Source organism: Oreochromis niloticus, linkage group LG16 (genome assembly GCF_001858045.2).
Source record: "Oreochromis niloticus isolate F11D_XX linkage group LG16, O_niloticus_UMD_NMBU, whole genome shotgun sequence".
Lineage (NCBI taxonomy): Eukaryota > Metazoa > Chordata > Actinopteri > Cichliformes > Cichlidae > Oreochromis > Oreochromis niloticus.
This window is the reverse complement of record NC_031987.2, coordinates 15,480,538-15,507,478: the sequence shown is the minus strand read 5'-3', so window position 1 is coordinate 15,507,478 and position 26,941 is coordinate 15,480,538. Positions and strand designations below refer to the sequence as shown.

Here is a 26,941-nt window from a genome sequence, read left to right as displayed (position 1 = left end):
AACTGCTGCTCATTAAGGCTCATTCTCTTTGAATTTGGCTCTCGCCGGACAGAACATGCGCAGTGTGCAGCGTACTGCCTTCAGTCAGTGGAGCAGCTGTCCAGGGTTTGGAATTCCAACATGGCAGAGGCTGTGGTCAGTCTTCACCTCACTAACTTGGAATGGTTTCAAATCGTGAGCAGCCACGCTTAACCCCAGCGAGCCATTCATCTGCACACTCACTGGATCGATGGTACTATAAACCCTGACGCTGCCCTGTCACCTACACAGGTAAGTCCTGTTATGTCTCTCAGTGATGCGAACAATTAAAAAGAGAAACGGAGCAGCTCTGCACGCACAAATGCTCGCAGCGAGAGAGACGGTGTCGCGCATCACAGAGCTGCAGCGCAGTCTGTGGCCAGTCATTCTGCGTTCATCGAAGCAAAATTACCGGCCGCTGCTTTAGAAAATACCAAAAGAAGATTATGAAGTTGGAAAGCGACTTTACAATTAACGTGTAACACTCCGTTGTGTGAAGCGAAGGTTACACGCACGGCTGAATCCAGTCTCCAAAATAACTTCCCTGCAACGAGAAGTTTTTGCATGTCAGCCTGAATAAAACTTGCCGCGATAACCGCAGGCGGGTGGTTAATAGATGGGTTGTCATTGCGCGCTTAGTGGGACAACTGCTGGCAAGTAATCTATTTTAAAAGTAAAGGGAGGGGGCATCACGCTGGTTTAGCCTCTTCCTCTAATGGGCGGCATGAAGAATGTGTGTTTTGTGTCATCCACAGTCTCTCACATGCTTCCTATTCTCTTGTTTCAACTCGCGCAAGAAGTGACAGCCTCCAGCCGTGCCTGTGTGGCTTTTGCGTCTCCTTCCAGGGCTTTTTCTTTTTTTTCTTTTCTTTTTTTTGCTTTGAAAATATGAGTCGCACGATGCGTTCTTCTTCGTTTTTCTTATTCTTAATTATACGCTCTAAATGAATACCTACAGGAAGAAAAGGGGACCGTGCGTTTTGAAAGTTGTGAAATCCGATAGCTGAGCAAAAAGTGGCTGTAATGAGAAGCAACCTTTGGAATTCCTCCTCGTGAAAATTCCGTTTCTGCTGTTTTCCCTCTCCTCTTGTTTTTAGGCTTGAAGACATGATCACTAGCACCAGTATATATGGTATGTTCAATTTGTAATTATCTTTAAAATTATTATTTTTAATTGTCATATTTGAAAAAAGGCTTCCATTGCAGTAAATATGTGTGTTTTTCTTTGTGCATGCCTGGTTCATCTTCAGAAGTTTACTTGATTTAGGTTAAATAATTTCATGACTGTAGATCATAGACGAGGGCACATTGTGATATTAATTTTGTACAAGTGGCATTATCAATTAAGTTCAAAGTGCCTTGTGTAGGTTAAGAAATTTGCCCCCATTTTAATTGGTTTGGTTTCTGTAATTGACATACTTGATGTCCAGTTTTCATTTTTCTTTGTCCTTTCCCTGCTTTCATTTCCTTGCATGCATAACTCTAACAATTTGACTTCTTTTGTTAGGGTTACAAATTAGTATTAAGAGCTCTCATTTCAAACCTACCAGCAATTTTTATATGGAGTCTGATTTTATAGTATAGTTTAACCATAAATAGAAATATTTGCCCATAAAGATTTTTCTAGAAAATTGCATTTTTTAAACATAGTTTATTTTCAGATTTATGACATGGCATTGAATTAAAGGGTGTCTTTAGAGTTGTTAGGACATAAATATATTATCATGGTTCCACAGTAATCAGGTTGCATCACAAATATACTATTGTTATGAAGCATGATCTAAAATAATTTATACAACAAAACTACTGGTAATACAAGCTTGCTGTCTTGTTTCAACATTACAAAACACCTGATGAGATAACCCAAGTAATCTAAGTTTAAGGAAAACACACACTGCTTTTATCTTTAGCTGTCACAATCCAAAAAGACCTACAGGTGAAACGATATCGTATTTCCTCACAAATTAGTTCACAAGCAATGTATAAAAAAAATGCTGTCATTTACGATAAAGTGGAAATGATTTGTGAAAAGCCAGTAAATGGACGCAAAGTCAGTGAAGTAACAAGTTGTGTGCTTTCTCTCTTTTGCAAACACTTTGTCCTAAGTGAACCTTTTCCACCTCCATAGAACAATTTACTTAATTGTGTTCGCACATTTCATTTGCATGTTTTGCTTTGAGAGGAAATTAACATCATCAGCAGTGAGCTGAAGTATGTTTTCATTCCTCTTCAAAAATAACAGCATTCCAGCATCCGTCACTCAGTGGAAAAAATGTACATTACCGCCACGTTCATTATGTTTGAGTGTTTGGTTGTAATGTGTTTTTTTTAAAGTGGGTATTAATTTTGTCGGTTTGATTTTTTTTTTTAATGTTTTTCATATTTATACCCCTGTGCATGTGTGGTAGGTATTTTTATTGCAGACTTTTGGTCTGAGCTTCTCTGACGTGCACACTGGCTGAGACTACACTTTGTTTTAAACATTAAAAAATATATTTTATTTAATCTGTAGCCAGAGCTTGTAATCTAAATGTCATGTACAGTGTATACGATCTTTAAATGTATGATTTCAAATGATAGACTTGTGTAATTTAACTGACAATTTAAAAATATATATATATCGCAACAAATGCATTTTCCTGGAGGTTTACACCTACAGTATAATTTTTGTGGATGTTAAGACTTCAGAGGTGGGTTTATGGTTTTATCTTGATAAATTTTCAGTATTTGTACACACAAAATGGCCTTCTTACTCGCCCTGAGCATACTTATCAGAATTCAAACTCTGGAAGGGTTCCATGTATGAGCTCCTGCAGCGTGTTAGCCGATTCTTGCAGATCCTTACTTAACCCCAGACACCTCTGTTGTGCATGGAAAAGAAGCTGACAGCTCTGTTTATTTCTGATAGGATAGCACTTATGATAACAACCTAAGCTGCTGTTTGACACAAGTCTCAGTTTTGACTCCTGTTTTCATCACCTACTTTACCTTATGTCACACATGTTCACACTTTTAAGAGTGAGTGCAAAGAATAACAAGAAGTTGCATGAAGTCAACTAAAAAACACTGCATGTACTTTGTGACAGAAGGATATAGAAATACTGACAAAGGGATTCCTTGCTAATGGTGGTCAAAGAAATACATTTATTTTCCACACTGCAGTGCAATGTAATAAAATGTTAGTTTTTTTTAATCATACTTTAAAAACAATTTGGATATTTCGCCTTTTTTTTTCTTGCTTATTTTACTGCTGCTTCTTTATATGTGCTATTAGCGTCACATAAATCTAAACAGGTTTCCTGAAATACAGTGTAAACAAATTAAAACAACAGGTGATTTCTTGATTTCTTGTTGAGTACATCTATAATTAAGTAATATAAGTACACAAACATAAAGCAAAAAATAATTATGAGTGTGCATCTTGTGAATGCATCTTGTCCTTGTGAATCAATTTAGCTTCTCTAAATCTCTAAATGTTCTGTCTATAATCTAAAGTGTGTAACATTACTAGTGATCACTAAAATTGACAGCACGGCTTAAGCTGTTACCTTAGGGAAGTGGTGTGCGGTGGAACTGACACTTTATATATGTACTAATCACAACAATTAAAGCCAGCTCCTGAATACCTTGAGCTGACTCTCTGTAAACACCCCGTGGGATGTCTGCAGGGCTTTTGTAAATAGATGAAATGCTCATCTTTACAGACTGATCTATTTGTCGGTAACTAGATGAAATCCCATTCAGCCCCTTGACTACAGTGTGTTGTACCAGATCAGTGCAGGATTGTCATCTTTCAGAAAATATGTTAAGTGGTGTCTTTCCTGTTTTTCATATAAAAAGCAAGGGAGTCCCCAACGGAGTAAGACTCAAGCCAAAGGGACAGAAAAAAACCCCTCCAATCTTTAACATGTTCCCCCTCCTCTCTCTTTGTCTCTTTCTCTGTTCGTCTCCTCACTTGTATCCACATCTCTGTCGTTTCCCTTATGGCAGCTTGCTATGTTATCTGTGTGTGTTTCACTCTACACTGACAATTCTTGCAGTGATTTAAGTTGGACTGCATTAGAAGGTGGAGGCAGCTGTCTGTTGCTATACTGAGGGACGTGTTTGCTCTACTGCAAAGATGAAGGACCGTGAATCCTTGACATCCTCCCTCTCTCTTCCCTCCTCCTCCTCCTACCATCTCATTTAGACACAGTGACTGTCTGCTCAGACTTGTTTTTTTTTTCCCTCTGAGTGACAGCATATGGCATAGACATTTTCTAAAATGCATGTGCCTACTATTGGCTGCTTGTACTTACCCTTCATATGTCTCCTAGCTACGGGCCTGTCACATTTTTTTCTAATTCTAACAAAATACTCTGACATTAATTTAGTTTAACAGGTAGTAATTGATAAAACAATGCTGGCTTTATATTAAAGAGCAGACAGATATTTAGAGTCTGCTTTACTACTGTCTGTAATTTAAATGGCCCTTTAGAGTTCCTTTGTTTATTGAGGCTTGTTTTATTTTTTCAGTCAAAAAAAAAAATGTGCAGTGGCGCTTTTGTGTGTCTGTGTGCTTGCAGGTCAGCCAGCCTGTTTTTCTTTGTGTATGTTGAGGACCAGTTTGAGGATGGACACGGTGTCCTGTTCTATCTTTAAAGATACTGGTCCCTCACATATACATGCTATAATATCATTACGATCCATACCATAAAGCATAATATGATTACAGAGCTTAGGATTCAGCAAATGGATAATTATAATGGCAACACTTTCATAGGGTACGCTGCAAGGGCAGGTTTGTTTAGGCCCTCATTGCCAGGCATCTTATTTACACAGTATAGCATTTGTTGCCTTAAAGTCCTTGTTCTTCTCATTTCCAGCACACTGAAACAAGGGCTTTGTTTCATCTCCTTCACATGAGGTGTCTCTGCACTCATAAGAAGAGAAGGCAGTTCAGCGCCTGTTGGGGATTGGCTAGAATAGACAATTCCCAGGTGTACTAAACTAGGTTTAGCACTAAGGCTTTTAATCTGGACTTGTAGGAGATTCATGTGCATTCATAGATTTGCCTCTGTAATTATCATACCCCCAGTGGCAGCCACAGAGACGTTTGCCTAAATCACTGATGTCCTCATTACACTGTTTACATTTTAATTAGTCATGCAAAATTCTTTATTTCTAACTGACCAAAAAGATTTGGTTTCTGCCCAGACTGTTTTGTGGCTCTTTCTGAATAGTGTCTGCGTCTTGCAAAGAGAACTGTTGCTTTCCCACATTTTTCATCTGTTAATGTAGCTTTCTTTACATCTCTTTAAAAGTGTTTTATAATTACATTTATAATACAAATTATAATTGATTGACTGAGAATGTCATTCAGGTGCTTTATGAGCAAGGTCTGAATGAAGAGGCAGCAGACAACTCTAGATGACAGCTCGAGGATGTTATTCATTTCTGAGAAATAACAACATTATGTCCTTATGACTGAATCTGCTTCCATAACTTTAAATTATTTCTTTAGCCAGATAATTTACTGCTACTCAGAGGCAGTGAATACCCAGCACTCAAGGAGTATGATTAACAAAATCTACAATTCCATGACTTTTGAAAATAGCTGGCACTCTGAGCTGTCATTGTGGGCCTGAGTACTGTTGCTTATCACTGAATAACCTTGGTGAAGAGTGGTGTTTGTTCCTGTCCTTCTTCCAAGGTGTTTTCTTTTTTGTGCTTGCTGTTGGGGAGGTTTTTTTTATTGTGAAAGAGGAGCAAGCCTTTCACTAGAGGATAAGAAAAAAACTCAATATTTTTGCTGTATTGAAATTCCACTTGTGTTCTCACAAACCAGTGTCTGATTAAACTGGTAATCGAGGCCATCATTCTACTGATTCCACTGAAAGCCCATGCAACTAGACAACCTTAAATACTATTTCATTTCACCACGTTTGTCAGACTCATTATAGGTTATTCCTAGTGGTAAATACCCTACTTCTTTTATGTAAATTGTCTTGGTGTTGGCTTGTCCTAATCAATATTTAATTGTGATAACAGCTGACTGGCTTTGATCCTTCTACTGTGATTCTAAATGTAGCTTGCTCTAAATTTAATTTGGATTTCTTTTTTTAAAGTCATTTTAAATACATTTCTCTCACGGACTAACAATGTGTCAAAACCATTTTACTTTGCAATTGTCATAATGACAATATAATAGTGTTACAATTCATAGACTGGAATACATCCTTGTATTAACTTCAAAATTTATATTCAAGAGCATGCACATATTCGCTCTGAATATAAAAGTTCGTCTTTTTTTACTGTTTTTTTTTTTTTCATCACACCTCAGGCTAATTGTCTCAGATATCAATTTGAGGCATTTAGCTAAAACGATGATCAGATGAGATGTGAGCTATCAGTGGTTTCCTTAAAGTTCTTAGCGACTCATTCATCCTCCGTGGAGTCCGGTGGCTGCCGGGCTGGCATTGTGCCAGGAGCTAGCAGAGGGAGCCTTGAGTGCCAGGGTCGAGAGCGTGCGTTGAAGTTTGCCTGATGATGTGGAGAGGAGGGAGATGAGGATGAGTGGAGGGAAGGGGAAGGGGGGATAGAAGGTTGAGTATATGCTGCCATGAAGGTTTAAGGTGTCAGGCTGCGGCAAAGGCAGCAGGTGTCTGCAGTGACACTGTAGTGTGACCACAGCAGTCTGCGCAGAAGTAAATCGGGAAGACTGGATACGTGGGGAAAGAAAGAAAAGAAATACTCGTTGTGTGACTATTGTTTAATAATAAATGTAGATAAGTTAAATTCATAAAGCTGTTTCTAACTCTTAAGTGAATAGTCCCGGAAAGCCTTGTTGTCTTGCATATGGCCTATTTGACAGTCCCTCTTAGAGTCCGCCTGGTATTAGATTAATTTAAATCAGGAGACGAAGGAGCGCAAGAAATGAACGTTCGAGAGTTCAGCATCATCACTGAGCTTTATGAGGGCTGACACTTCTTTTGTGTTCATTATCAGGAAATCACCTCAGGGAGTCGTGTTGACTTTGCATGCTCTAAAATAGCTGTTATAGTGGACTGCCCCACACTCGCTTGCTCGCTTCCACCGCAAGTATCTGGGGAGGCAAGGTGGAAATGCCAAACGAAGGTTTCGCTGAGAATAGCTAAACATAGTTGAAACTCCCACTTTCGCAACGGAAATCAAGCCATTTGTCCGTTTGTCTGTCTAGGATGTTGCTGTCAGTAAAGGAAACCTTGTGTTCTGTTTGTGATACCTGCTTGTAGTATAGTCTTGTAACTGTAGACGGCAGAATGGTTTCATACTTTTAGACGGCGTTTGCTGCACTGGATCCAAGTCACAGATTATCTTTTTACTTGGTGGAAATATCAGTTTGAAGTGTTTTTTTATTGATATAGTTTTACTCTAATGGTGTCCTTTGGAAGGAAAATATATTATTATATCATTGTTGGCTTTATCCGACCTGCACGCAGCATTTCTATATGGTACGGAACAATAGTAAATTCATTTACTTGGAGCGTGATGTTTCTGCAGCACAAGCCCCTGACTGCATCGCCTCTCCCACATCTTTAAATGGATCCCATGAGTCTTCAGCTCTGTTGTTTCCATTATTCATTTCAAAACTTCCATGTAGCATGGAGAGGCTAGAGGGGTGAAAAAATAATTTTATGTCTGAAAAAATTGATGTAAAGCAAAGTCACTGCTTCATGCAAAGTGTGCCATGCCTTGGGAGCATGCGAGCTGGTGTACTGTAGGAGGAGGGAGTGTTTTGGGGAAGGGATGGACTGTATGTGTGTATGCGTGTGTGTGTGTGTGTATGTGTGCACGCGCGCCTGTCAGTCTGTCAGTTAGGCCTAATGTGGCTCCCTAGAGGTACCTGGGGGAGACCCATCTAGCACCCAGTCAGCCTCTGCTGGCGGCCAAGTGGTGACAACGGGTTCCCACAGAGAGAGGAAGTGTCATAGTATGTATGTAAACTAGTGACAGATGACTGGAGACATGTGGCCTGTAGACACTGAGCCTGAAAGTAAAGCAGTTTTGCTTTGGCTTCCTCTCTTTCTTCCCACTTGAGACCTCAGAGAGTGAGCATCAGGCTCCACAACAGTGCGGAATACAGTGACAACAGTTCAAAGATGTGAATAAAAAGGATGCAAATCATTTGGCATGAAAAGACACATGCTATGTGCAAAGGTTTTGTTTGCCTTTGAAAAGCTGTAGCAAAGGAGTGAGGAGTTTTTAGTGTGCAGAGCTTCAGGCAGCTTTTCTAGGCCACAGGTCATATGGGTCAGTGTTACACTCCCTGCAGCCTCACTTCAACCCTCGGTCTTGAAATAGAACATGCAACGTCACCCAGCCAGGAGGGAGGTAGATTCCAGACCTCAGTGGCCACAGGCTGCACATGTGGAATCTGCTCGTGTAGTTGACCCCAAGTGTTTGAAAGTTAGAATGCTCCCAGTAGAGTATTGTTATTTCATGCATACCCAAATGAGCACGGCTGTACAATCTGCCTTCTACAAAGTGGACCAGTATACTTTACTGTATGTTCACTCTGTGCACCATTCATCATGGGAGCTCATACTAGCCAGAGGCAGATTTATTTAACTATCCACACATAAACCTGCAAAAAAGGAAAAAAAAGAAAAAAACAAACAAAAATAAAACAAATAAACAGAGGAGTAAATGTTTTTTTATTGCACATTTCTGCCAGAAGGACTTGTGCCTACTTTCCTCTTTCAAACATTCATTGTAATAGAACAAGCAGCACATGGGCGATGGGCAAAAGCAGAGAACATTTAACAATCAAAGCTGTTTGTTGTTTGTTTGTTTAGTTTTTTTGTGGTTGTATCAACATAAATCAGATTAACTATATTTTAGGACACAATAGTTGTTAAGAAAAACCTAAGAACAAAAGACAGATTATTGAATATATCCTCAGTATTTTTTGAAAAGACTTTTAGTCACCCATCTTTGCTAAATTCAGACACATTATAACAATGTGTACAAATTAATTAAGGTGTATAACTCGAATTAACATTAATTCAATTAATTAATTGCTTTCTGTCTTTTTAAATTTAATGCTCTTTGTGTAGTTTGGCTCATTGCAGGAAGAATCTTTGCACATGTTTACAATAGCAGAGGGACGAACAGTTGTCTCTCAATATTTGATGATGAATAACATAAAGCACAGTGCTGCTGTGTTATGTATATAGTAAGACACGGCCATTTGTTAGCTTGGATATCAAACTCATCGCCAATTTCCTTACAGTGACCATTGGAGAGAAAGCTATATGTCCAAGCGACGGTTCTGCTTTCTGTCAAGGGAAGTAAAATCCATCAGCACTGATGAGTTCGTGCTCCATCGAATATATCCATGCCAAACTGTTTATTGTGAGATATAATAGTGCTATTGTGCTATTCTCTAGTCCGTGTGGTCCAAAGACCCAATTCGCATTTGAGCAATGGGTGACCCTAGGTTGTGTATATTGATGAGTGGGATTTGTTTCTTAATAGAATTGTGTCTAATTAATTAGCTTTAAATTGGTTGAACTCTGAACATGCGAATACAGCACAATGCAGAACAATCATTATTTTAAACGGTATAAAGAACCGCATATTAAGTCGACATAATGAAATGCTGGAGATCTTTGTGTCTGTTTATCCTGTTTGTGATACTTAACGCATTGTAGTGTATAATTCACATCTCTGAACTTTCTCAAGGAATGGATTTATAACCCTTGAAAAGTGTTAGTCGAACAAAGAAAATGTAGAAATATTTTTAATGCGCACCTCTCAATTTCTATTAATTACCTCATTTATTTTTCACAGTTGCTTTGTGACACAAATTGACCTTTTTTCTTTCCTTCATTTCATAATCTATTAAGGAATGCTCTGGAATAATTCTCATTTCACATCCCTTTCTGCATTCATGTCTCATTTATGTCAAAACACTCTGAAGGCTCCCCATCTCCCACTTTCACTGGTTTACAATTGCTTGCACTATACTGCCTCACTCATTTCTGCCATTTGTAAAAATTAAAGTATTAGAATTACACTACACTATTACCCTTCTTAAGCATGGATATAGTTGCAACAGTCATCTATACAGAAGATAAGCATTTTTTCCAACCACAGATATCTGGAATTTAAACCCTATTATAAACGTCTAAGCCCTATAAAATAATTTCATGATTTTGAGTTTTACAGGGCTGAACTTCATTTGATGTCATGAAATTTCCGTAGTACCATTGTAATGGGAATTTTAAATGATGATATGTACTGTACAGAGACACAAAATGAATGCTAATATGGACTTTTTCAATAATCCAAAATGCGTTTTCCGTAACGTTACCTTATGTCGAAAGTCATATTATCCTGCTATTGTCACATGCAAAAATTATATCAAAATGTTTTTTTTCTAAATTGATTTTTATATTAAAGCAAGAAGATTTAAAAATGTGATTTGACGAAATATGATCCTGCTTTATGGAGAAACCCTAACACATAACAAACAATCCAGAGATCTGGCAGCAAAAGGATTTTAGGTGTTTTCTAAATTGATATCGGATTTTAAAAAATAACTATTTTCTTCACTTGATTTTTTTAAAAAAGTTCTTCCTTTTTCATTTGTTTCACATTGGATTACTTAAAGAGGTCGTGTCAAGGCCAGCTCGAAAACTTACAAAACTCTGGTTATGAACAAGTCATAGAATTTTATTCTGGAAGTATGTTGGAGAACACTGTGCATCAAAGGGCAGGTTGAAAATCAGGTTCACTCAGTGTCTCTGCATATTTCACAACAGGTGTTTGTGTATATAATCTAAACTGAATATGCTTGAAGATAAATATAGTTGTGCTGTCTTTTATTTTTCACGTTTCAAGTTCTGAACTCTATAAGGAGGAATGGATACTTCATAAAGTTGTCAGTGTCTTTATGTTTTGCTTGTTGCAATATTTGTTTGCTGTTAAGTGAAAGATGTTGGTATCCTCCCTCACATCACTGTAAATGTTACCAATATTTAAATATAACAGTCATATTAAAGTTATTTGTATAAAACACTGAACAAAATGTCTCCTATACTGTCATTGAAATTGTTTTTACGGTGCAGCTGCAATAAGTGCTGATCTAAGCAGGTATTCTTGGTTTGTCACTTTAAAACCACTACAGTGGAATATTAAAAGATTTACACCCTTTTTTTCCAGAGCATTGCTTTCATCACTTGCATAAAACTTCTAAATTCCATTTGAATTTAAACACACTTTTAAAAACAAATGTCCTATTGCATTTCCAGGGTACTGTGCTCACCATGCCACCTTAGCTCTTACAGTAGAAGCCATTGTTTGCCAGTGGGCGAACCAATCTCCTGGACAGCTCTTTCCTTGTAAAAGTTCCCCTTCACTACTTCACTTCAGTAACTTTATTACAGTATAGCTGAGAGATTTCTATTTCATATTGACCTAAGATTGCTTCAGTTGTCTCATTTCACCTTTTGTCTGGCCTGTGTTGGAGAAGTGACCTTCTTTGAGACTTGCAGTCGATATCACAGAATGCTTCAGAATGCTTCAGCGAAAGGCTGACAGCAGTTACAGGCAAACATCCTTTTTCTGTTCACTTGGGTATTTTCAATTAGAGTTCAATTTGAACTTTTAATCACTTTAATGTGTAAGAAATGGTAAATAGAACAACAGATGGCCTTGGATTTCTAGTGTATGCAAAAATAACGGCACATTTCCTTTTCCATAAGTGCTTTTGGATTGAATTCTGTAGGGAATGACTTGGGGCAAATTTAAATACGTTTTGTTGCTCCTTTTTTGATTTGTTTTAGGGTTTTGATTTTTTGTTTGGTTTTTTTGTTTGTTTTTTGTTTTGTTTTTTACCAATAATATATAAAAATGGATGTCTCTCCATTGGCAGTCTAGCGATTTGAAACAGCGGCCATCAAATGAATGGTTCAAATACTCCAACTGATTGTGTCAGTCATTTGGCATTTGATCAAAAGGAAAACAAAAAACAATTCTGATTTGTGCCTCAACATTGGGAACAATGACCTTTTTTTAATAATGTCATTGCATTGATGTCTTAACCAGGTTAATATAGCTAAAAGCCTAATATTTGGAAGTGGAAAGCAATCACAGTTGTGAACTGGACCAGTGAACAAGATAATCTGTTAATTTCCAAAGGTGCTTAGCTTGTTGGTTTGTAATTCAAGTAGCAGGTTTTCGGCGAGACCAATTTAATACCTTACAGTAAAGTACAAGTGATAAAAATCCCAGAAACAAGAAAACAAGCTAATAAATAAATAACCCAAATTTACACCTTCCTGTTTGCTTTTTTCCATACACTTGTTCCTCTTTGACTGGGGAGTTCCTTGGGGTAACAGGACTTTGGGGAATGAAAATGTTACTGAATAGCTTTTGGTCAATGAGCCTTCTTGTAGCAAGGTCACAATCTGCCTCTCTTCTCTTTTGAAGTGTGTAAGTGATCCCTTGAGGAGTGGAGTAGCCAAGTTCATATAGGCTTGCAAGATCACTGCTTCTACTGTATGTGTGCTCTATGGTTAAACAAGCTTCACCCAGTGCTTGAGTTCAATGACTGTGTTCTTTTGACTAACAAGCCATTTGAGTATTCATCAGTATTATGCACTACAGAACACTGTGAAGGCTCTCTCCTGTAATTGTCTTAGTTATATTCACTGTACAAGTTTTACTTGTGCATGGAGGGCTGTTAGTTTAGCATATGTGTGGATTTGGCTATACTTAGGGTAGTAATGGAAGATGTAGCCTCAGGGGCTTCTTGGCCTGAAGACTTATGGTTTAATGAGCATCATTTAGACAAAGAAATGACAGCTCAGAGATTTTCTCAACCTATGATTTACTGAATTGCAAAGAAATATGTGGAATACATGTTACCCTAGAGCTAATATTCAGAGTACATAGCAAAAATGCATTATGCTTTTAGATTTGAATTTCAAAATTATAGAGATTTACACTGAATAAAGATAAACATGTGACGATTATGTCATCATGCCATGTAAGCAGGAATACAGAACAGATGACATTATTGACCTTTTTTATAGTTATAAGTTAGTTATTTTATAGTTATAAACATGTATTCAAAAGAAGCTTTGAATTCTGGTTCAAAGCAGAAAAAATCCAACAGTCTACTTTAATTGTTTTGTTGATCCATCCATTTACTCAGATCCCATGAAGTACAAACTCTTGCTCCGCTAATAATTGCTTTGTCTAATGCTGTTAAAGTGATACATAAGCACTTATATAAAATCTTTTTGTTTTTGAAATCCATAACTGACCATGCCCAAAATTGCCCAGTTTTGCTGGCATTTTCAATATTTCCTGGAAGTAAAGATGGTACAAGGTCTTCTTCCATTTGTTTTGCTGCATGCCTCGGTAATAAAAACATCAAGTGAGCACTGGCTGTTTGAACTGTAGCTGTAAAGACAAAAAATGTGTTAAAAGCCCTCACCAGACCACTAGATACATGATTAAGAAACCGCTGTTCCATGTCATGATCCCAAATGAGTAATGGAATGGACAGATTTGAAGGTCTAGACTTAGTTCAGTTTAGTTCAATTTTATTTATATAGTGCCAAATCACAACAACGGTGATTTTGTTGTAAGCGACAAATTTACTATTAATTATAACAGCGATTGAGAAAGATCTCATTTTTAGTCTGCTTTAGTGTTAGTAACATACAATGAATGCTACCTCAGTAATGGTGATTGCAACTATTGAGGCCACTTTGGTTAAGCTATTACTGTAGTGATGACTATTGATAGGTGGTCTACTAGTATCATAATGGTAATTTTATGCCTGGCAACAATAGCATTTTTTTAATTAAATATTATGTATGACTTTAAAGACAGGTAGTATGCCTCAAATTTGTTCAACTAGTTTATATCTCTGCAAAATAGTCCAGTTTTTTAGATAATTTAGCTAACATGCCTGGCTCATAATGGTAATCCCATAATCTTATGTAAAAACCTAATAAGCAACCAGTCCATTAGATTAGGGGTGCAAAACATGCAGACTTGGACCTAGCAATAGTCCAAAAGAGGGTTTGCTTTGGTGCACCACATGACTTTGCAATTTAGAAATTGTCAGACATAAAATAGTTTTGATAAGTTACAAAAATTCTACATTTGAAGGTTTTATTAATTAAAATCTACTTGTAATGACAGTCTTAATTCCAAGTAATCTTAGCAGACAGTCATCTCTACACTAGCTAATACAAGTGAGTTGGTGTGTAGATGTGTGGCTGTCTGTCTCTCTATGTTAGGCCTCTAATGGACCGATGACCTGTCCAGGGTGTACCCCGCCTGTGACAGCAAGGACAGGCTCCAGGCTTCCCACAAACCTAAGCTGTACAAGCGATCAAGAAAATGGATGGATCTTATTGTTTTGGGTGAATTCCTATTCAAGGCCACATGCTATTTTGCCCACCACAGACAATGTCACTCAGTGGGGGGAATAGTACATGCAGTTTGGTTATGTGTTTTCACGATAGGCAGTGATTACATGTGGGACGCCAGTGAGGGATGATGATGATGATGCGCAACAAACTCTTTGTGGTAGGTGAGGATGCCTGAACAGAGTGGACTGAGATCTTATGGAGTAAAATGAATTTAGTGTGTGTGTTAAGCCTTTGGTGAAGTGCCCTTTTTGCAGGTGCAAAGAAAAAGATGACTTTGTAGTTATGTGTGAAGGAGGTAAGCTGTCTGTTTGCTGCCCTTCCCGGGAGGAACTAGCAGTGACAAGGTCAATAGAAAACTAAATTATGAAAGAAAAAAAAGCCTAGAGAAGTCTTTGTGCAATTTCTAAACTAAGAAAATGTTAACTAATCTTGTACCTCTAAATTTCATATTAGATGTAGGCAGACATGTATGAGAAAGAATTGTTTGTCCCATAAGTTATAATAATGGCATAATTAATTTATATATGAAATGTATTCTTGATACCATATTTATATATTACTTCACCAACTGGATCCTGATTTGTGGCATTATGTTAAAGTTTTAATTTCTTTGAGTTCTCATTGCCGGCCTTTATAAAGTATTTCAAGTTAAATGTCCTGGATGCATTAAATGTTTTTCACTAAGCAAACTGAAGTGTTTTATATCTTTGTACTTAATTTATCTGAATAATACGTGACTGAAATTAAATCACACAAGTTAAATTTTCTTAAATGCTACTACTCCTATTTAAAGAAATTTGCAATTTGAATTATGGCAACTTGTTTTGTGTGTGCGTGTGTGTAGGTGTGTGTGTGTCTGTGTGTGTGTGTCTGTGTTATCCACATTACATTAATTCTTAATTCTTGTTAATAAAGACTATTTCATGTGAAGTTAGGGTAGCTGTTTGAATTACTGACCAGCTCATAAGACAACTTGCCCTAGTAATTTCAATTACCACATTTTGTAATCAATATTAAATTAATTTCAGTAATTAAAAAAACTTAATTTGCAAAACTTTTTGTGTGGAAGACGTTTCTACATTTTTATTTCCTTTTAAAATTAGATTCTTAACACGATTCAGTACATTTTCTTTAAATTTTCAGTGTCAGTGTCTTTTTTTTGACATTCCAGAAACAACCCAGTTAAGTACAATAATAAATGGATAAAAAGTACTATAATAAATAATAAAATGTGAATTTTAAAAATCCTCCTTTAAACCTGTTTTTTTTCCATTATTTTTTTTTATTTTGACAGGAGATATAATATATTATGTAATATTCTAATAGACATAAATTATGTCATTCATTGTTAATCTATAAAATCAGCTGGTTCATTGATAAATTACATTGTTTCTAGTTACCTGAACTGTGCAAATGGCTCAGCATTGGGTAGTTTTAGATAGATAATGTTAATACATGTGCTCAGGCTAAAGTCAGACATGTTTTCCTGTTTGATACTTTGAAATGGTGCTTGCTCTGTTGCAATGGGTTTCAAGCTGATTTCTTCCTGTATTATTGTGATTATAAAAACACCCTTTCAAAAGGCGCCATAAACATACTATTAGCGCATTGTACAGTCATTTTCCTCCTTTTAAGTTTGGAGTAGACTAGAATCATATGGCATCATTTGACTTTGATAGTCTGGAGACCTGTAGTAATTTGCTACTATGGATGGACAGACTGAAATGTATAGGCAGTAGCTGCGGAAAAGACGGTGACTGAGGAAGGCATATCGGTTCTAAATGAGGGGTTAAATGGCACCCTGCCATCCAAAGATTGGAGCTACTGCTACATGGAGCTCTAAATTGAGTTTAAATAGTCTTAACTTGATATGTGAGATGAATGACTGTAGCTATACCGATTACCATTTCACATTGTATTAGAATGTTTTGCCCCACCCCTACTTAGAATATCTCCAGTGAATTTGAATATGAATATCAGCTTGTTTTTATTTATAAACATAATTACTGTCTGTCTGCAATATTTTCACGCTTGTCAAGTAGAGAGCTCTGTGTGCAGAATAAAAGCAAAAGCTCCCATAATTATGTTTACGTCCAGCGATGAAAACCCCAGGGTTGTAATGATCAGTAATTATAAATACTTTTCAGCATGTCTACTGCCTCAGCTGGGACTATTGTGTGGTGTGAAGTGCAGAGTTTGTGCAGCTTAATTATGACATTGTACATGACTAAATGTACCAGTCTGCTTTAGCTCTGCAAAACACTTCCAGTGCATAATCACACTCAAGTTTGACTTTAAAGAGCTCATTACAGTTAGTTTTCTAAAGAGCGGCTTATTAAACACAGTTACCTAATAAGCATCTTTGGTGGTGCAAATTGGTAAAAATGGTAATGAGTCTGATTAGGCTGCGTTTCAATTACGACAGCTTTCACCCCCCACCTCCCCAACCCCCTGATTTCCCCTCCCCCAAACCCAAAAAGAGGAAGGAAAGTCCAGCTCTTTATGCTTGGGAACCCTCCTGGAAGGCATTTTGCTTTCTCTCTCTCGCTCACACTCACACACATAGACAGAAAAAGGAAAAGAAAACCACTCTGCCACCTCTGTGCTTCCTTTCAGCAGCACAGTAATGAATAGAGAATTGTGCAAGCGGTGGTCCAATTTACGCACTAGGAAATTGGATGGACAGAGTGGAGGCCCACTCTTGTTTGCTTAAAAACGGCCTAGGCTACCAGATTAATAGTTCCCAAAAAGGTCAGCATCTCTGTTTCATCGATGATGATCACTCAACTTGAAATTAAACACCATAACGCAGCATGGCATAACATGCCGAATGTATTTTCTGATCTTCTCTGATGATATTTTATTTATAATGTATAACTTAAATTGTTCTATATTATTTTGTGCAGGACAATTATGTGTTTTATCAGATAATTCTTGCTTTTATCATTGGGTCAGTCAGACGTCTTATGAACTAAATAACTCCAGAATTGGATACATTTTCAATACAAATGTTTACTTACAATGATCATCTTAAATATGCCATAGAGGATTATTGAGACCAATGAATTAACAAACAGAGAAAAGTCTAACAAAGGCCTTATTTGTGAGTGGCTGATGAGTGGAATTTGAGCTCAAGCCCTGAGGCTATCTGAAAACATTCCTCTAATAGAGTTCTCTGTAATTATACCATTTCAAAGAAGGACAAAGGATCTTGTGGATGTTGTATTTGAATTTCTATGAGGGTAGAATAAAGAACAACGTTGTAATGTAAAACCAAAGTAGGAGCTCATTATATTAATTTACTATGTGTGTGTACACATGAATTTATGCCTCTTGATGGATTAGTGTCCATATGTGTAATTGTTTGCCTGTCTTTATACATGTATAGTATTTATTCATATGCTTTCTCTTGGGATGCATTGATCATCCATTCCATAACATTTGTTCTTTATCAAGCCATTCTCTGATTTTCGTTAAAATACTATTGTTTATAAATGTGTCAGTATAATTAAACTGGTTGATGCATTCAAACAATTTAGACACCCCGTGATACCAATTAAGACTGGAATGTGTCGTGTTATTGCTTGTGTATGTAATACCCATTTATTTAAGCCAGGTTTAGGTGTAAGTTTTTCTTTTTTTTTTTTGTAAGTGCAAATCTACTTTATTTTAGCAGTGCGTTGAATTTTGATCATCTTGAATGGTCTCCTTTTTATAAAATACTTGATGTTCAGTGATCTCAAGTATGCTTCGCTAGAAGCACTTCTTTGCTTGTCCAAAGTGGCACATTGTTCAGAGAGGATTAGCTGTAATAGAAAAAGCTCACTCAATAAGCTGCGTGCAATTTTGTTATTGACAAAATGTGCCTTGAGTGTTAAAGAAGTCTACTGAATGATTTTACAGAGACCATCATCATGATACTTGTGGGTACTGCAGTGGCAGTTGCTACTTTCAAAACAAGGTCTTCATTATGTGATATTTTCTTTAGGGGAAAAAAATAAATAAAAAATAATATATGTATATATATATATATATATATATATATATATATATATATATATATATGGTAGAAAACACATTAGCAGAGAGGAAAAAAGAAAAGGGGTGTCAGGCTGTAATGGAAAAATATTTTTTCCTCTGCAGACTCTTTAATTTGCATTTGACCCACCTACATACCTAGCAAAACAGTTGATCTGGAATATAATGAGTGACTAACACAGTAGTGTTAGTCAGTGACTATTTTTGGAATTCTCAAGAGTGTAGACACTTTATTTTAAATTCATTAATATTAGAAATATTAGATTAAATACACTTTTTGCAAGATTTTGTGGTATGACATGTATGACTTTTTTAAATTTTATTGTTTCAGATTATAAAGTTTATCACTGTTCTCCATAGTAACAGGATTTGTTTTTACATGTCATTTTCTGCATATTGGTAAACATTTCTATTCAACTACAGTATGGCTATGCTATTTTTATGCATTGGCTTTTTGCCTCAGGTTTTCTTTCCTTTATGATTAGCTTGGATGGCTGACAACCATGTGAGCTATAGCATGGATCTCTTTGACTAAAACCTTGTAAATTAACACAATTAGTGCAGCATCATCCTGCTAATTAGCTGCTGGTGTCTAGAGTTGCTGGTGGGCAAATAGCTGGGAGGGAGTCAGAAGGGAATCAACAGCATTTATAATCTGGACATTAGCTGATTGTTGCTCAAATCCTGTGGTATGGACTTAACCTACTGAAATATACAGTATAACACTACAGTGCCTCTTTAACAAAGACAGACATTCTAATGGGCAGGAACAGTTGAGTTGAATGTATCCTCTCTCATATCTTCTTGTGGCATTTGGTCAGATTAGTGTTCATGAGAGATGTGAGACTGTGTACACTATCAGATTGTCTTGAGCTGTAATCTCTAGTAGTCTAAATTCTTTGGGGATATAGTACATCCTCTGATAATCTCTGAGTAATAGATGACAGCGTGAGTAAAAACTTTTATTTGCAGATTTACTTTAGTATTTAACTTGATTATTTCTGTCATTCAAACCTTTAAAGCTATATAGAGAGGCTGGGGAGAAAAAGACAAGTGAAGCATGGGGGGGTTTTGGGTTTTTTTTCCCTCATCCTCACTCTGCCGATGAGGAAGCAGTAGGCAGACTCGATGTGGATGTAATTCATGCTGGGCTGAGGGGTTTGTGTGATGAAAGCAACAGAGCGCTGCCAAGGAAGATTGCTTTGCTGCTGTCCTCCAAGCAGATTTGAAACTGTCTCAGAATGCCTCAGATGAGAGTTGGATTATAGACTGACCTGCAATGTCTGTGTCACTCTGCTCTGTGTTGGGTGGATTATACCACCGTTACCAAGTGATAGGTCCCACATCCTCATAGTGTCTGTGATGTGTATTCAGATAGTGTTTTCTGTCATAAAAGACATGTAGCGATTATGAAGCAAGTTGTATTAAAAATTATATTTCTGATATTGAAAAAATGTACTTAGTACATACGTTCAAAAAAATATATATATTTTTTTTTACTTTCTATGGTTTTTTTACTCCTCTTACAAAATAGTCAGAAAAACACCTATTGACTTCAGTGTGTTTGAATTTTTACAATTTAACTGTAGAATATTATTGCATTTAAATGATGATAAACCACAATTCAGTGCTTACATTGATATATTTCTTCCCTATGTGAAATATCCAGGTCTAAAGATGCAGTGGACCCCAGAGCACACACAATGGGCAGAGCAACACTTTGACATCTCATCCACTACTCGCTCGCCAGCACACAAAGTAGAGGCCTACCGGGGGCACTTACAGCGAACATACCAGTATGCGTGGGCAAATGATGACATCTCTGCGCTGACTGCCTCCAATCTGCTTAAGAAATATGCAGAGAAGTACTCTGGGATCCTAGAAGGCCCAAATGAAAGAACCCTGCTGTGCTCCTACTCCGATAGCACTACTGGACTCATGAATGGACGAAAGTCAGAGAATGAGTCCTGGCAGGAGGGGATTTACCCAATGAACTGTGCTCCAGATGTTATATCTGTGAGCAAAGCTGGAATGACAGCTGCCCTACCCCCTACAGATGTGTCAGCTAGCATAGGCAGCTCCCCAGGGGTGGCCAGCAGTTTGTCTGAGCCTAGCTATTCCAGTAGTAACTGTGGAAGTCACACAGCCACTACTCTCCACTCGGGCCTCCCCTCTCAGGAATATACTGCCAGCTACAATGGTTCCTACCTGCATTCTAGCTACAGCGGCCAGAGTACCCCCGCCCTCCCATCCCCACATCCTTCTCCTTTGCACAGCGCTGGGCTATTACAACCCCCTCCCCCGCCTCCTCCTCCTAGTTTAGTGCCGAGCTACAACACTGGGTCTCCAAACCTTCCCAACTACAATTATCCTCCAACAGGGTATGCTTCGCAGGCTGCAGTTGGCCCTGGTTATAGCCCTGGGGGAGCACCCCCTCCTTCTGCTTATCTGCCGTCTGGTATTGCAGCTCCTACACCAATCCCTCCCTCTACATTGCCTGGCTACACCTACCAGTCCAATAATCATACCCCAATTGCACCAACACCTTTGAATGGCAGCACATCCAACTCATTAAAACGAAAAGCTTTCTACATGAGTGGACATGGAGATATGGACTCAAGCTATGGTAATTTCAGCTACAACCAACAGCGCTCTGCACAGAGCCCCATGTACAGAATAGTAGATAGCAGCATCTCAGACTCAAACAGGGGCAGTGGCTTTGAAAGAAATGCTGAAGCGACATCTTTAGCTTTTAAGCCAACTAAACAGCCAATATCTTCTGATCAGCAAAGAAAATTTAACTTGCACTCTGGCAGAGCACTAACTCCTCCATCATACGGCTCAACAAAAAGCTCTGCAGGTGATCTTAGAACTACTGAGCCCTACAGCAAGTTTGAATCTCCCATGATGAGCGAGCAAACTGAAGAGCACAGACAGCACCTCCCTCACTCCCTAACGGGGTCTGATATAGGTACAGCTACCTCCTCCATCCATGCTGCAGAGGAACAGCTGAAGAATAGTGATTCCAACCTTGTAGAGCTGGTAACCACAGAAATCCTTCAGCAAGGCTCCCCAGTGGACTGGAGTGACATTGCAGGTCTGGATATGGCCAAAGCAGCCATAAAAGAGGAGATACTATGGCCCATTTTAAGGCCAGATATGTTCAGCGGACTGGCCACGTTACCTCGGAGCCTCCTTTTATTTGGACCTCAGGGAACTGGTAGGACACTTCTGGCGCGCTGCATGGCCAACCAACTGGGGGCTGCCTTCTTGCGATTAAGCAGTTCAGCACTGGTGACCAAGTGGTTGGGAGAAGGGGACAAGATCATCCAGGCTTCTTTCCTCATGGCACGTTGTCGCCAACCAGCAGTAGTCTTCATCAGTGAGGTGGACCTACTGCTGTCAGCCCAGCTCAGCGAGGAGAGTCCTGTGAATCACCTGAAGGCTGAGCTTCTCATACAGCTTGACAGTATTTTGACCTCTACTGAGGACCATGTTCTTGTGGTCTGCTCCACAAGTAAGCCTGAAGAGATCCCAGAGTCCCTGCGGAGGTACTTTACCAAGAGATTGTTAATTCCCTTGCCTGATGGGACTGCACGCCATCAGATAATCAGTCAGTTGCTCTCACAGCATAACTACTGTCTTAGTGACAAAGAGATGTCACTACTTGTTCAGAGGACAGAAGGCTTTTCAGGACTGGATGTGGTCCAACTGTGTCAAGAGGCTGTTGTAGGTCCGCTCCATGGCATGCCTGGTACTGACCTGTCAAATATCCACCCCAGTCAGATGAGGCCAATCTCTTACCAAGACTTTGACAATGTGTTTTGCAAATTCCAGCCCAGCATATCACAAAAAGAACTCGATATGTACACTGAGTGGAATAAAATGTTTGGTTGTAGTCAATGAAATGGACCTATCAAACACAGTTTCTTTAAAACCAGTTGTTGAGTACAAATAAGTGTTTAGCCTTCAGTGAGGAAGAAAAAAACAAAAACCAAACAGTGATGACATGAACATGCTATATAGAGTAAAGGAAATTTCCTTTTTTGGCTTCTGACAGAAGTTATCAGTCTGGGCGTCAGACTTTGGTTAAAATCAGAAAAAAACTTTATATGGCTAAATCCATGTGTTAACTACAACTCAAACAGCTTGGAGAAGATGCCCCACATTTTTGTATATACATATATATATATTTAAATATATATATACTATTCTGCTGATCTTGAGATTTAGTTGCTATCAAGTGCCTGAGGTGGTGCTGTTTAAGTTTTTTGTTGTATTTTTTTGCCTCACAATCTTCATTGGTGAAATGTGCTAATACAAAAAAAAAGCTTTACAATGTGACAAAACCTTGCTTTCTCTTTATTATTGAACAGTGTTCTTCAGCTGTGTCTGTTTTGTGCTCTCTGTGAACACTCGTGGTTAATTTGAGCTGAATTAAATTTACTGGCATAATTTTAGTTGGGGTTCATTACCTTACACAGATTTTATGCATGTGTAAGTCATTTACTTACCATAACTTTGGTATATCCATTATGTTTAGGTGGAGAATATGTTTGTTTGTTTTTTTCACTCAACTTAAATTTGGTTGATGTGCTATAAATAAAAATGACAGTTAAATTTTTTGGAAAAAAAGCTGACACGGTGAATTCAATTTCAACAATAAATTACTATGTAATTCTTGTTAAAATATCAGAATAGTCACAATGTAAAATTCTACCATTTTTTTCTTTTGATGTTCTCTATTTGACAACTCAGGAAAGTGATGATGATGTTGATGATATGTCTAGTACCTCATGAGCTTGTATCAAAGCACTACACAATACACAAGCATTCGGCTTGCATATAAAATTGCATCATCTAACCATGAAAGGCTATTTAATACCTCAAAATGAGAAGTTTCCTGCAATGAATGTTTGAGAGTAATTCTCATTTATTTGTCTAGGATTCTTTAACTTTGAAATTAGTTTGAAATGGAAACTTGTTCTATGATCAGACAATTGCCTTTGAAAATAATGGAATCATTGTGTATCTTGAATTATAGCCTTAAAGAAATTTCTGTTTGGAGCATTTTTTCCCCCTTTTGGCTGTCATAAGAAAAAAAAATCTTCATTTACATCAAATACAATGATACTGTTGTTTAGTTCCCAGTTTGCAGACACAAATTCCCAGCTTGTGGTTATGCAGAAGTGAAAGAAATACAAAGGGTGTAGACAAACATCTTGGGGTTGAGAATGACGACTGCCCCAAGCTATTTCATTCCATCTTGCTGCTGTTTTATCATTAATGAAACCTAAGGATTATGTATAGCCCAAGTTTCTTTCTACCTCAGTTTCTTTGTTATCTCTGAAAGACAAATTCATAGGGACAGCAAAATGTCAGCATCTCTTCTGCTTGTTTGATTAGAAAACCCTTTGAAAGCAAACAAAACAGTTTCTGAAAAAAAATCTATTAGCTTTACATTTTGATAACTGCCAAGAACCTTGTTACTCACCATATGATGTACGTAAAGGGGAATGCCACTGAATGTCAGGTTTGTGATACACTATGCCTTTGCCTTAAGGATAATTTGCTCTGTGTTAGCCAAGATTCACCAGTGATCTTGCTGCTGTACCTTGCTAGACCCCTGAATCTGTGTCTAACATAGACGTGTGTAAGCCTGCACATGTTTTGTCTTAAAAATGATTCCATTATGTTAAAGTTTACTTTTCCTTCTTAGGCTATAACTGTAACATCCATGAATTGAGTGGCATTCTCTTTTAGGGACATTTTCGAAGGCTAGTCTTGCATTGTCTGGTAAATTAATTTTATTTCATTATAATTTTCACACTTAAACTGGTACAATGTTTTCAATCACTATTTGCTGCCATTTATCAGTACATGCCCATGCAACATTTCCAACAATAAAAGAGCCAATCTGATAGCTGAATTGGCAAAGTATTGAATGTATTATGTACTTATAGTAGTAAGGAAAGCAAAGCACTCGCACATTGAAAAATGCCACTGAAGTAGATAGCACTGTAGATGTAGGTGTGTAGAGGCACTAAAGGACCGCATTTTTTGTTGTTGTTGTTGTCTATTGCACATATTTTATCTTTTATCTTTTATTAGACAACATTCACAATGATCACTGCTACCTATCAGATATCATTAATTTTCGAAGATCCATATCAGGATGTTTTCAAAGCATTTAGAACAATTACAGAGCAAGAAATCTACCAGCTGCACCAAAAGTCTGTTTCTAGTTTCATATAATCTATGTAACACTTTACAGAAGAGTAATCTAGGCAGTTTAATTAAATCCATACAAGTAATTGTAACTGGTAAAACGGTAACTAAACCCGACACATTTTGATCAACTTAGGAACAAAATCATTGCATTTGTTAAGTTTGAAATTTATAGACCTACACATATTTGGAGAAAGAGTAATGAAGAATATTGATGCTCTTTTTACTTATTTATTATATTCAGTAGTTTGTTTGTAACAGACGAATACAGTCATGATCGACCATGTCCTCTACATGTAATACCAATGGTAATTTCCAACACCAGTCTTTTGAAGGAACTGGAATTACCCTGAAGTTATAAAAAAAAAATTAAACATACATTCATTGTAAGTACACTAGTAGTAATAATAGTAGCATTATGTCAATTGTAACAGCCATACTCACCGGTGACATGCAATTTTTCTCAAATGAAATCATCCTAAAACACACTGTTACATGAAATTCGGCCACTGCTCAGGGCAAACACATGAAATTGGAAAAAGTTGATGCTACTCATAAAAGCCCTTACACATACATGTATTTACTGCCTTTTATGTGTGTGGGTTTTTTTTAATTCAGATTAAAGCATCTCTTTTCTCTCCTGCATAAGATGAAAATAGTTTCAAGGAAGCTGCAAATTTACCTTCATTGGATGTATTTATGTATAATTGGAAAATCTCTAGCCATCTCACTGGGCATTGTTAAGTTACAGAATCACAGTGTGTTAAATGTTTGAGAGATACATGAGCTTGTGAAATATTAAGTTTCAAGTCTCACCCCATCAAAGTGAACGGGCATATCATATCTGCATGGAAGACGAATACAAATATGGTTAACTTGTTTATTACAGAGTTTGGTAGAAAATGACACACTGGAATATGAGACTGAATATAGAAGTATTTTTTTCTTGTTGTTGTTGTGTTTTTTTTAACAAGTAGGTACTAAGAAGCCTTGAGCACGATTTACAAGCACAGATTTCACAAGTACAAAAGATCAACTGTTCACAAGCAGCAGAGATGTACATTGAAAGGGGGAATAGTCCACTCAAATTAAGTTGTATGTAAGTAATCTCTCATGTATTTTAGAGAAAGCTGTCTCCCAAACAATGTGTAATAGAGCACAATGTAACACAAGGCACATACAATGTTACATTTCTATGATTTTATTTGTCATGACAGCTAAACGCTAAACATTCTTTGACAAAGATCTGATATGAGGAAAACTTAGACACATTTATCAAAATACATTGTAAAGTTCAGATGTTGTAGATGTTATTACAAATCATTCAGTATTGAAGGTGATGTGGTGGGTATACAGTCACAACATGTCAGCAGAACCTTTGATAAGCACATTGACTCTCAGTCACTTGTATCATCTTTTTCAATATCTTTCAGTTTTTCTGTGATTTGATTTTGCTGAACTACTTAAAATGGTGTTTCCATCATGAGTTTTTTCAGTCTGGCATTCTTTATAACCTTTTCTACCTCATTGCTACATATTTTACATGTAGTACTCATGTCCTGTCATTTTGAATGTCATGCATTTGTGGATAAAAAAATTTAAAACAAACAAAAAAATGCATAAAATAAAAGCTTGCCCTTGAATTTGAGCAGTCTACCTCAAAGAGACTGTCTTTACGCTGTCAAGAACTAGTCACAGAAAAAAAAGGCACCTTGAAAACAAAGATGACGTTGACCTGCACATACAGTACTGACGTTCAGTATATTCACAATATCATGTTTCCATTAACCTTGTCTCTTGCAAGGTCCCCCAATGCAAATTCTTTTCCTAAAAAATAACGACTTGCTTTAATCTTTTGTGAATTGTTGTAGTGCGCATGTTATTGTGTATATCTGTGCACTTGCAATTCTACATGCAAGTGTGAGGGATAACATTAAAATATAAAGTTCTGAATTTTTACTTTTCATATACCTGTACAGAAAACAAACTTGCACATAGCTGTATGTATTGTACATTTGCTAATGATATACAGCGTACATACGGAAGTGCACCACATACATGTTTATATGTGTGTATGTATTGCCATACTTACAGTACAGTCGATTTAAATGTATTTTAATTTCAAGGTACATAAAGGTTATTGAATACTGAATAAAGGTGTTTTCTTTTTTTCCTGAACTCTGAATGCATTTTGTACTTAAACTTACTTGATTAAATTTGCAACGGTGTGATAGACTGTG

General features: G+C 37.3%; 1 protein-coding gene across 2 annotated transcripts; it reads left to right on the top strand.

The window, feature by feature from the left end:
- fign (fidgetin) lies at positions 1-26,941 on the top strand. 2 transcript variants are annotated; one of them, XM_005452979.3, is made up of 3 exons: positions 2-270; positions 1,116-1,150; positions 20,143-26,941. In XM_005452979.3, exons 2-3 carry the CDS (start codon positions 1,126-1,128, stop codon positions 22,377-22,379), a joined length of 2,262 nt encoding a protein of 753 aa, XP_005453036.1. In that variant the 5' UTR covers positions 2-270; positions 1,116-1,125; the 3' UTR covers positions 22,380-26,941. The 2 variants fall into 2 exon arrangements, with proteins under 2 accessions (XP_005453037.1, XP_005453036.1); XM_005452980.3 differs by lacking the exon at positions 1,116-1,150 and having other exon boundaries at positions 1-270.